This window comes from Amphiprion ocellaris, chromosome 16 (assembly GCF_022539595.1).
Source record: "Amphiprion ocellaris isolate individual 3 ecotype Okinawa chromosome 16, ASM2253959v1, whole genome shotgun sequence".
Taxonomy (NCBI): Eukaryota; Metazoa; Chordata; class Actinopteri; family Pomacentridae; genus Amphiprion; species Amphiprion ocellaris.
Window position 1 is genome coordinate 27,464,566 of NC_072781.1, and position 11,857 is coordinate 27,476,422.

Consider the following 11,857-nt stretch of genomic DNA (forward strand, 5'->3'; position numbering starts at 1 on the left):
CGGCACTTGACGACTGTGGGAAAGAACAAAAAAACTTCCCCTTCACTAAGAAGGAAAAATAATAAACCTCCAACAGAATCAGGTTCAGGGAGGGCAGCCGTCTGCCTCGACTAGCTGTGGTGAGGTAATAGTGCATCCTGCTGCTATCTCAACTCAGGTTAAGTGACGCATATTCACCTGGTGAGCCACAAGATGCAAAATCACCTTCTTCCATTGCTTCATGGTCTAGTTCTGATGCTCCTATGTCCATTGTAGCAGCTTTTAGTGGTGGACAGAAGTCAACATGGACACTAAGACTAATCTACAGCTTTCTATGCAACAAGCTGTGATGTTCTGTTGGCTCTGACACCTTTCTGTCACAAATAACATGCGGTTTTTCAGTAGTTAATGCTATAGTAGCTCTTCTTTGGGATCAGCTTTCATTTTCTGTAGTTGTCAGCTTTCTTGGACCACCCATTTTCAGGTACTAAACACTGCATATGAGTTAACAACACAACATTTAGCATTTTGGAGATGTTCTAACTCTGTCGTCTCACAGTTTGCTTCTTGTCAAAGTCACATTTTTCCAGCTTGCAACACACTAACATAAAGAGCTGCCCGTTCACCTGCAGCCTCATACATCCCGCCTACTGACAAGATCATCTCGATACCAATAAAATGAATAAAACCAATAAGCAGATTAAATTTGTTGATCGACCAACATGCTGTGTCGAATTGCCGGACTGCTTTTTATTGCCAGATTACTGAGTATTAAGGCCACCAATGCAGTGGCTGCTCCACATGACTTGGCCTAAACAAACTTATTGTGAATCACATTGAAAATTCTTTATAAATGGAGAAAAAAGACTCTCTCAGTACTCTCGGCAGCTGCACACCATGACACGCTTTCATTATTTATCCAGCAGAATGAGCTTTACTCATATGCATCCTCAATGGACATAGTACCCTGGAGATTTACAGGTTTAGAGCACAAGAACAACACTGACCTGTTCGTGGCCTCAAACAGAAAGGTGAGGTGATCTTTTGGTAAACGCTGCAACAGATAATCATGCCAGAATGGAGAGAATTAACCTAAATTAGTGTTTAATTCTGAGGCGTGAGGTTTTCCTTAGTGGGACTAAAACAACATGTACAGCTGCCCTTTTCTGTGCTGCCGATGTAGTCATTAAAGTTTTAATATATTACAGCGGAAATCTTGTCAACGAGAGCGAAAGAGCAGCATAAATAGTGCATCAGCGTGTACATGTACATTGACAGCTTCGACATTTGTCATTTTAATCCACAGCGACGTACATTCTAGTGCCTAAAAGCCTTCTGGCCTCAGTTTCCTGGAGGCTGAAGCTGCAGAATTACTAAACACGTGCAGAAATGGTGGTAATAATGAAACTATAGGGTCTCTGGATGTGTGTAAGCATTGCCAAAGGTGAAAAAACAGTAATTAAGCAGAAATTATTGCCAGGAAATCCCAGGTTGTTTAGTTGCATCAAGTTAAACTTCATATTTTGCAGTTTTTTCACTTGTGCAGCAGAGTTTGGCTGAGTTTCATCAGCCTGCTCTGTGTTTTCTGACCTGTCAGACTTCCTCCCAGCACGAGGGAGGAAGTCTGACTGTTTAACAGCTACAGAGCTGCAAGGACCAACAGATCCACCGTCTGAACGCAGGGAAACAGCCCTTCGTCTGCCAAACACAACTGGCATGGAGCTCCTGTTTGAGACTGAAGCTTATCCTGTAAGAAAATGTCAGCCAGTCACTCAGGAAGCCGTTTCTGTGAAGCAGAGTTCAGCAGAGTAAGTACAGTTGTTCTTAGAAACATATTTAACATCATTTTGAAAGACTATTGTGACGGGGTCGGTTTTATGGACAAATGCATGTTTTATTTTTTGATGCTAACCTGTTGTTGTGTGGTATTTAGTGGGTTTTATTGCATGAATTGTTTTATCCGACCGACCCTGAACGCCTCACAGACAGGCAGTAATCAGTGGCGTTAGTGCCAGGTGTGCAGACAGCACCTTTTAAACTTTTTAAGCAGACAGACAGAACCACCGCAAGAGACTTTGGGCTGGGGTTTCCAATTTTCTTTTTTTAGAATAAATTGTCAAACATTGTTGGCTTTTGTATATTTTTATCCTAGTTTAAATCGAATTCTAAATAGTTCAACCTTGCCACAGCCACATTATTGTTATGGGTCCCAAGAATAGGACCAAAGCAACAAAAATGAATATCTGTAAAATACAGGAGATAATGCGCAGCAATGAAGACACTCGGCACACTCCCTGTCCTCCAGGTTACATCTGTACAAATATCCTGGTATAAATGTTCTCAAAAGTGCAATATTGTCTCTTTTCTTCCATTAATACAGACTGTTCACATTCCGGTGTGCTGGATACAATCCTCTCTAAATCAATACAGTATAACCACTGTCTTAAAAACAAGCTTCCTTTAGCTGTCTAAACTCAAAACGACAAAGGCACTTTCAGGTCATGTTAATACCATATCAGAAACATTTCAAAACTATTAAAAAATAAAACATATCCTCAATTGATAACAATGTTCTTTGCTTAAACATCTGCCAAATTCCAGATTAAAACTACAACAGGGGTAGGAGCCCAAATAAAACTGTAAAGAATGCACAAAAGAAAGTGACTCTCTCCCTGCCAGACAATGCTGAGGTAGCAAAATCCCATGAAACCGCGGTTAGCAGTTAGCCCGCAATCGTAGCTGTCCCGCATTTTTAATGGCCTTATTTTTATATTTCATCACTTAAAACAACATCTCACTGATACACAGCGGTTTAACATTTAAAGCTTGATAATATATAAACACACTTTAGTAGTTTTTAACCATACTAACCTGCAAAATACAGGAGATAACGTGCAACAATGACGCCACTCAACACACTCTGGCCTCCAGGTTACGTCTGGGCTGCCGCGGTTTCCCTCCCCCTAAGGTGACCCAGGTGCAACAGTGCCGATGTCAACAGTTCCCCTTCGGGATGCTGCTGTTTTCCTGTCCCGTGTATAAAATAAAATATCATCCCGGCTGGAATACTGTAAAATTAAATCTGGTTAGACAAAATGTGGTCACCAAATTTTAGGTGTGCCACATTATCTAAGTACATAATTTTCTCTAGACAATTCTGAAGCAGAAGCAAAGAAGTAACAGTAAGTTTTGCAAAGCATAAACCTGGGATGTTGATGTTAAAGGTCCCATAATTTACCCCTTTGCAGCAAATTAATCATATGCCACAGTGTGTCTTTCAAAATTTCACCTCAAAATAGTACAAAAAAATGTTCATTTCACTATGACTGCATAATTCCTGGCTTTAGTTCTGTTTTAAACAGACCGTTTCAGTGTCTGTCTCTTCAAATGTCCCCGCCCCCTTCAAGAAGAAGACTCTCTCTGGGTCTGTGATTGCCAAAATAGTTGAAGGCATGGCAGACTGGGCCTTTTTGTCATTTCTAGCTATCTCCTTGTGCGATCAATTTACCTGGAAATATCTGAATTCACAGCAAAGATGTTGTTTTACTTTTTCTGTTTGAGTTAGAAAAAGTTGTGGCAATAAAATCAGTATTTTTAAGCTGCAGAAGTGACAGCTATACTCTTAATTGGCTGCATTTCAGTCACTATTTCGTACTTGCTCTGTTGTCTGACAACATAAACATAAAATATGTAAATTAGAACAGCTTTGTTGGGAATTCAGCTGTATTAAAATGGAGCATTAGTGAGCACAGAGAGCAGGAGAGAAGCTAAAAGATGTAAACAACAGATGAGTTTAGGTTGAACTGAAGCACAACATGAGAACACGATAACCCGCCAAGTCCTTGGTGGGTTATTGGGTTCTCATGTTCTCAGTTTTAAATTAAAGTTTCCACAGAGCTCTGACCTGTGGACAAAGCTAATGTTAGCCACATTAGTTGCACAACATGCTGTTACTAAAGATCTTCCTGCTGTTGTGGGGACATCGCCATCAATAAAGTAAAACTGATCCACTGATTGTTCAGTTCCTCAGATGCTGGGAGTGCTTGAAGACTCTTGTGCTCACTCTTGCAGCCAACAGCAAAACATTTGGTGAGTTTCTGAGAAATTTTAGAGTCAGCAGAAGCAGCTGTAGAGCGTAAATAAACCTGGTGGACTGAGAGGCAGCTGCTTATTCTGAATCGTTCACCTAGATGCAACAACAGTGAGAGGGCAGGATTATATCAAGTTTGAACTTGAAGACTACTGTTTATTCAACTGCAACGTAGCTAAGAGGCTAACTAGTTGTGGATGGATCGATGGATAGATCCCGAGGGAAATTCAATGGAGGTATTGTGGGAATAAATATCTAAACAGCGTTGAGTTTACACCTCCAACTTTTTAACGATCAAAAAACACAATAAAAATGGATTTTCATCACGTGGGACCCTTAAGTTAAGGTTCTATAAGACTAATTTTGCGTTGGACTGCATTATATCATCACACAGATATTGTGGAAATACTGTAAATTCTGCAAAAACTAAGTTTGCAAAAAGAGTAAATGCTCAGTTAAAACTGCATTATTTAACAGTTGAGATTTGTCTGATTTTCTCTTTCCTCTGATATGCAAATATGGAATATGCTTTTGGAAATTGTTGGCTACAAACGACCAGAGACCAAACCAAAGAGCAAGAATAAAAGAAACATATAGGGTTAGGTCCCCTCTGGAGTTGTGGTGCACATTAAAAATCCACTGGTCTGCAGCTCTGAGCAGAAAGTGTAGCCTCATCCCCTGGTGGGAGGGCCTGACCTCCGTATGGTGGAGAATTTTAACGCTCAGTGCGGGAAACTTTCCAGGCTGCAGAGCAGGTAAAAGTCCTTCCTGCTGGAGTTAATCTTGTGTTCACTGATGCATGCCTGAAGTGTACTCACTGCCTCACCCACACAGAATTTAGGACACTGAAAAGCATAAGTAGCACCTTGGGAAGCACAACATAGTGAGGAATTTCTGACAAATTTATAGATTCAATAAAATAACGTGAAAAAACATCACCACTGTCGTCTGAATTTTTGCTTCATAAACTACAATAAACCAAAGACAAACACATTTTCTGTGCTTTTCTTCTTTCTGGTGGCATTTTGGTTTCCAACATCACCACCAAAGCCTCCAAGAAGAATTAAATCATGAATTATTACATTATGAAAGCACCAAACCCACGTTTAATGAAAATTATGATGCGATTCACCCTTATACAGGACAGCTTCCAGTGCCTAAAGCTCCTTAAAGTGCCTTGCTCAAGGGCAATAACATCATCCACTTTCCTCACTCACATGTTCAGATAAAATAAAATTAAGCTTTAATAATCCTGAAGGAAATTCTCTTTCCAGATATTGCTCAGAAAACATAAAAAACTAGACAGAAGAAATGCAGCATCTAAAGAATACGTGAGTTAAAATAACACTAAATACTACTAATACTGAGCTGATACTGAGGTCTGAAGTAATATCACACAAGAGATAAAACTCTGCAGGATCTTTTTTCTGTATCACTTCATTCACGACATGAAGTCACAGCAGCAAAGTTGACAGAGCTGCAGATAAAAACCTGTCTGAGGTGCACCTTTCCTAGAAAAAAAACAAGCTGCAGCCTCTCAGACTTTAAAAATGAAGAGAATTAAATCAGCAGAACTCACCTGCTCCTGTTGCCCCGTTCAGACTGAGCAGCATCAGGGCGACTCGAGCAATAATCCTCCAGACTCCGTTACTCCAGTGCTCCATGGTGAAGTGAAAGATGCTGCAGAGAAGCCCGGCTAGAACCTCCTCTTCCTCCTCCTCCTCCACGTTCTCACACTGCCCAGATCTCCTTCACTGCCTGAATCCACCCGGATGAAAAACGCTGCAGTTGTGTTCGGCTGCACTCTGCAGACTGAGGGAGAGAAATAGATTCAGAGAGACTGAGAGAGAGAGAGAGAGAGAGAGAGAGAGAGAGACTTCCCAGGTCTTCATGCAATGAAAAACAGAAACTCCAGTTCCACAAATCATCTAAAGTTTCCCACCAAGAGAGAGAAGGAGGAAGTAAAATGATCAGTCAGTACGCAACTGCAGGATTTATTCTCTGTTCTGTTACTGAATTACAGATTAAAAGGACAAAAAATGTGAAATTCATCAAGTTTCGTTCCCTTTTGGTAAAACAGCTGGAATGTATTTGTTCAAAAAAATATTGTTTAAAAGTTCTTTTATTGTTATTTTCACATCATGCGTGTAAATTTACCGTCTTGATCAGTCAGAACCTAACTGCAGCTTTTATTCTCTTTCTGTGACATTCATCAAGTTTCATTCTCTTCGTGTAAAACAACTGGAATTTATCTGTTCTAAAATATTCTGAGAAAGATCTGTTACTGTTCCCTGTTACTGAATTACAGATTAGAAGGAGAGAAACTCTGAAATTTATCATTTTTTGTTCCTTTTTTGCACAATAGCTGTATTTGTTCTAAAAAATGTTTTCTTAAAGTTATGTTATTTTTACATTATATGTGCAAATTTACTGTTTATTTTTGTAGTTTTTTATACTTTCAAAAGTACAGAAAAGACATTCTGTAAATTTACACTTTTTTTTTACAGCGTACACTACGATAAACCACCACCAGTTTAGTAAAGTTAAACTGGGCCCATGTGATTTAAAGAGAAAATAGAATTTTAAAAACTGAAAACATGAACTTGGACTAAAGAAACATCATGAAATCAACTGAATTACAGATTAGAAGGAGAGAAACTGTGAAATTAATCGAGTTTTGTTCACTTTTGGAATATATTTGTTCCAAAAAAAATTGCCTTTTAAAGTTCTTTTATTGTTGTTTTTACATTAAACACACACTTTCATTTCCTTTGTCTAAAATAAATACTATTATTACAGAGACTCTATCTATCTACCTATCTATCTATCTAAGTGCAATTATAGCGATTTTATTTAACATTTTAAGACTTTCTGTAAACTCAAACACTGTCTAGAAAAGTGGTCTATTATGGGATGGCTACATCGTTAGCCGTTAGCATGACTCGTAGTTAACGTTAGCTCTGGTGCTAACAGCAACATGTTTTACATTGAGGTGATACCGTCGGCTTGAAGTGACGCAGTGATCAGAAAACTCTTTGTTGTACAATTTGCACACAACCAGACTTTTATCCAAGCTGCCATCAGGAAGATTTTTAAAAGTAAACTTTCTGTCCAACAAGCTCAATCTCATCTTCCTTCGCTGTTCACCAGTGCCTGACTTCACTCAGTGCTTCCTGTGCTTCTTCTTCATGGCTACAAACAGACTTCAGGTTCATTACCGCCACCTACTGGACTGAAGTGTTCATCAGAGTTACCGGTGTGCCAGAAAAGAGGGAACTGAGGAGGCTGCAATTAATTGCATTATTATTTTTAACACGTTATTTTCGCTGTAATTAATGAATCGAAATTAACACGTTAAAGTCCCAGCCCTGATATATATATATATATATATATATATATATATATATATATATATATATATATATACATTTTAAGGTTATTCAAGGTTACAGGTTTTGAATGTTATTCTTAATTTTTAAATTTTTCATAATTTCATCGAGATTTTTTGTCTATTTTCGAAAATACAGACAACAATTTAAAAGAAATTTCTGTGATATTGCTTTATAATCCTATCTAAGCCATTGCGCAGGCCAAGCAATGGCAGTGGACAACATGGGAAGGAATGGAAAAGAGAAAGATCTCCTGGCAATTCTGTGGGATATGGAGACGTTTAGAGCAAGCTTCACCATCAAGGCGGATGCTGGTAGACCTGGACCAAAAGCTCTGCTTCTCACCTGAGATCGCATCCACCAACCTGCAAAAAAGGAAGTCAGTGGTTGTGGATAAAGAGAAAGGACTCCACCTGGGCCTTCAAGTGAGTAGATGGCTTCTAGGGGGTGAACCTGGGATGCTGGGATTCATTGCTGATCCCTCTGGAGGTGTCGTGGGCCAATCAGTGAAACACCGAGGAAGGAGGGCGCCCACTTGATAACTCAGAGGATGTCCTCACTCACTGGACCATCCCACAGAGTCTTAGGCGTCTCATGTATACAAGAAGGGGTATCACCATCTAGTCCTACACAACAGATTTAAAATAATTTATGCTTCTTTAATGCACGAAAAAATAAATATTAACAACACAAAATAAAAGCCACAAAACCAGTTAATAAATTTTATGCAGGAAATCACACAGAAACAGGAACATCTCATACTGTGACAGGAAACTACAGAATCGTTATTTTTCACCTTTTTCCAGTCTTTGACAAACACGACTGATGTTCTTCACATTTCTTCACTATCGTCTGTCAGTTGAATCCATCACACAAAGAGGAGGTGAGAAAACTGAATTTTCCTTCCAAAATGTATTCTTTTTTTTACACTCTTACGTGAACTCTGTAAATATCTCACTTCTGCTGAGTGAAGAAACGAATTATTCTGCAGTTTTTTTCAGCATCAGTTTATAAAACTGCTGGTTGGTTTAACATGAACAGATTCAGACTGAAAGTTACAGCAGATTTATAGATCTGGAAAATTAAGATGAACCTGAGAAATGACACTTAGAACATAGTTTAATAATTAAAGTTTCAGATCTGGAATTTGTGCTCAATTTGGCTGCAATTATTAACATTTCAAATTAGTTTCTAATCAGAAAACCGTGTCTGTCGCTGCCTCGGCGGTTTGAAGCCCCAATCTGAGTATAAATATTTTCCTGGATAATATTTATTCAGAATTTACAAATAATTGTGTGTCATCATCGGCTGATTCAATGTTTCAATACTGATGTGGATTCAAATCATTTCATCGCTTTGTTCTGCAGATTGGACCAAATATTGGACTCATCCTGACCAAAAGGAAGCAACTTTAACATATTCAGACTTTATTTGTGTGAGTAAAACCTCAGTCAGAAATAACAGATATCATGGAGGTGGTTTTCAGCTTTCAAACTTTCTTTTTCAAACTCTCAGCTTCTTCTCATAAAAAGAGACATTTTAATGCATCATGTGACTCAAATAGACCAGTCATGTGCCGCCTACTAGAGTCAACATGTTGTTTTAATGGAAAACAGTGATGAAAAATCTGAAACAGGCAAAATTATCTCATTTCAGTGTCCTGTAATGAAAATGAAGTTTCCTGACTGATTAGGGAATTTTTTTTTTTTTTTTTAGATATCATTTTTTAAAAATCATATTTTTAGTTAATTTCAGCTTGTTTTCAACTTGTTTCTGTGTCTTCTAGTTCATTTTTAGGGGCAGGAGGAGTGTAATTGTGTTATTTAAGCTAATTTTACACCCTGTTTTTATATTAGCTTGGTCTAACTGTGAATGATGCACTGACTGGATTGCATTTTTAATTTCGTTGTACTTGTTACAATGACAACAAATTCTATTCTCAGTGAGATATCAGAGTGTTGAAGGTAACCAAGGTCAGTCAAAGGAAAAATGTAACCTGAACTGACACAAAGAAAGCTGGAGATTTATCAGGAAATAGAGGAGACTTATCTCAACGAGGCCACAGAGATGGTGGAATCCAGTCCTGCTCGTGGCATCAGCTCAAAATCAGTTTCTTATTGTTTTCTTATTGTTTCTTATTCTTATTGTTCACATGTCACATATCCATATTCCACAGCTCCTCCTTTTACTTTAAAATGTCTAATTTGAAGCTAAAACCTGAATTCAGATAAGATAAATTTTATTGATCCCACCGTGGGGTCACCGTTACACCAGCTCCGAAGAACAAAAAAATGTAAACATGCCATATTCTGTCTTTCTGAATCCTATAGAAGAATTCTTCTCTACATGGAGGTGGAAGGTATATGAGCGGCAGCCATACTTTGGGAAAATCTCCATCAATCAGTGGTCTTGGCATGTGGTGATGATTCTGTTGATGCATGTCAGGGTTGGATCAGACACACTAGGTCTTTCTTTCCAGAGAAAACATAGCTTATGATGTTGATGAGGTCCTGTGGTCTGACCAGGCTGAAAGAATTGATGCAGACGTGGTGTAAATATCTGCAGACTGTACTGTGTACAATACAGTGCTGTATTTTCTAACATTATTTTTATTTTATAATGTACAGTCGGGCACTGCAATGGCCTCTGATTCATTTATAGGATGCATTTGTGTTTAAGTTGTCATTTTTGAGGACTGTATAATTTTTTAACACTTCATGTGAAAACACAGTGAGAGAAGAGTGTTTTGTATTTTGCAGTGCAGTGTCCTACTTTTGCTTTGTGTGTCTTAATTTTGAAAACAAAGTTCAGATTTTCACAATAAAGTGTGCTTTTGACACAAGTGTGCAGTGCTTTGTGAATTGTGTTCAAATAATTGTGTTGGGAAATGTGTACTATTTTTCAGGAACGGTGTCTTATCAATTGAGAAAAACTGTAATTGTCCTAAAGAGCAGAGCTCCGTCCACATTCAGACTCCTGATCTGTGTACAGCTCAGAAGTGCTCGTTTCCATTATCGACTTCTTTCTTCTTTTACATTATTGACCATGAGAAATGCTTGTTTTCTTTTTATTTCGACCGACATCCAAACAGCTACCTCATGAATAATTTGGAGGAACATGAAGGAAAAGCAACTGATTCAAGCTGCGGCTCTCTAATTTTGAAAATCAATCCGTCCATTACAGCCCCGTAGGTGATTTACGCAGGTTTGAGCAGCTTCACTTCACCTCAGCTGCTCTTAAAAAGTGGAGAAAACTCTGATAGTGTAGAAATATTAATGTAGTTTATAGCGATAGAAAATATGTAAAGTGTTCAGGCTGCTGTCAATTCAGTGTTTAATGTGTATTAAATGGATTAACTTGACAAATGTCACTTTTTAATAAATTTATTTATTTACTCCTTCAATCAGTGGAAGCGTTTTGCTGGTTATTTCTCAACAAGCAACATCTTTAGCTGCTTTTAAATGTCTTAAAACCATTTTTTTTGTTATTTCATGATTATATTTCTGCTCCTTGTAAGGATTTTTTTTGACATTTGTATCTTTTTTATTGTTTAATTTGAACATCTGAACACCAAAATCCAGTGGTAGGTTTGTAAGACGTGTTATTAAAAAAAATTATAAAAAAGAATCTTTAATAGTGCACATTCTACTTGGTGAGCACCTTGAGCTGCACTCTTTATTTACTGTTTTGCAATCCTTGATACACTTTTTTCCCTGTTCAAATAATAGTACGAGTCTGTAAAATATATTTTTGGGTGATTTAAATACAGCAAAAAAAAAATGTAATTTTAAAGTCAAACATTACAAAAGAACTAACAACATTTTATAAAAATACAGATTTTTTATGTGGACGTCATTTACAGTTTGGGCCTTTTTTTAGGGCTATTATGTGTACAGTATTTCATGCTGTAGAAGCTCCAAACAGCTGACTCTATGTCAACACCTAGAAGGTACAGGATCGATTTCAAACAGTAGATTCCATTTTCAACCTATCAAATGCAGATTTTTATAAATTTGAAATAACTGTCAATATTGTCGCTCAAAAAACATGTTTAATTGTGTAACACCTGTTGTTAATCCTCTGAAGACATCACAGTAATGATGTATTTACATGTAGAAACATTTACAAACTGTGATGTTCAGCAGTCGTCTCTTCAGTACTGAGCTTGAATTTACACCTTTATGCCAGCTCTGTGCTTCACGTTGTCTCATTGTTGTTGTTTCTGAAGCGCTGAAGGTCGTCATGTTGGCAATTTTTCATCTGCACTGAAATTAATTTTTACCACAGTGTCTCTCCGTCTGTCTGTGTGCAGAAAGACGACGACAAATCTGATAAGTTTTCCTTTTGTCTGTGGGGGCAAAGAGCTAAAAGCACCACTGAATGAAGAATAAAAGCTTCA

General features: G+C 37.9%; 1 protein-coding gene across 2 annotated transcripts in view; it reads right to left on the reverse strand.

The window, feature by feature from the left end:
- Positions 1-7,231, reverse strand: part of LOC111567620 (contactin-associated protein-like 4) — a 76,739-nt gene extending 69,508 nt beyond the window's left edge. The window contains exons 1-2 of one of the 2 annotated variants that reach the window (XM_023268869.3): positions 7,069-7,231; positions 5,649-5,881 (exon numbers count right to left, since the gene is read on the reverse strand). In XM_023268869.3, the coding sequence (XP_023124637.2) occupies positions 5,649-5,733 (85 nt within the window). In that variant the 5' untranslated portion in view covers positions 5,734-5,881; positions 7,069-7,231. Of the gene's footprint in view, positions 1-5,648; positions 5,882-7,055 lie in introns of both variants that reach the window. The other variant, XM_035947435.2, reaches the window with a different exon arrangement.
- Positions 7,232-11,857: the final 4,626 nt, after the last annotated feature.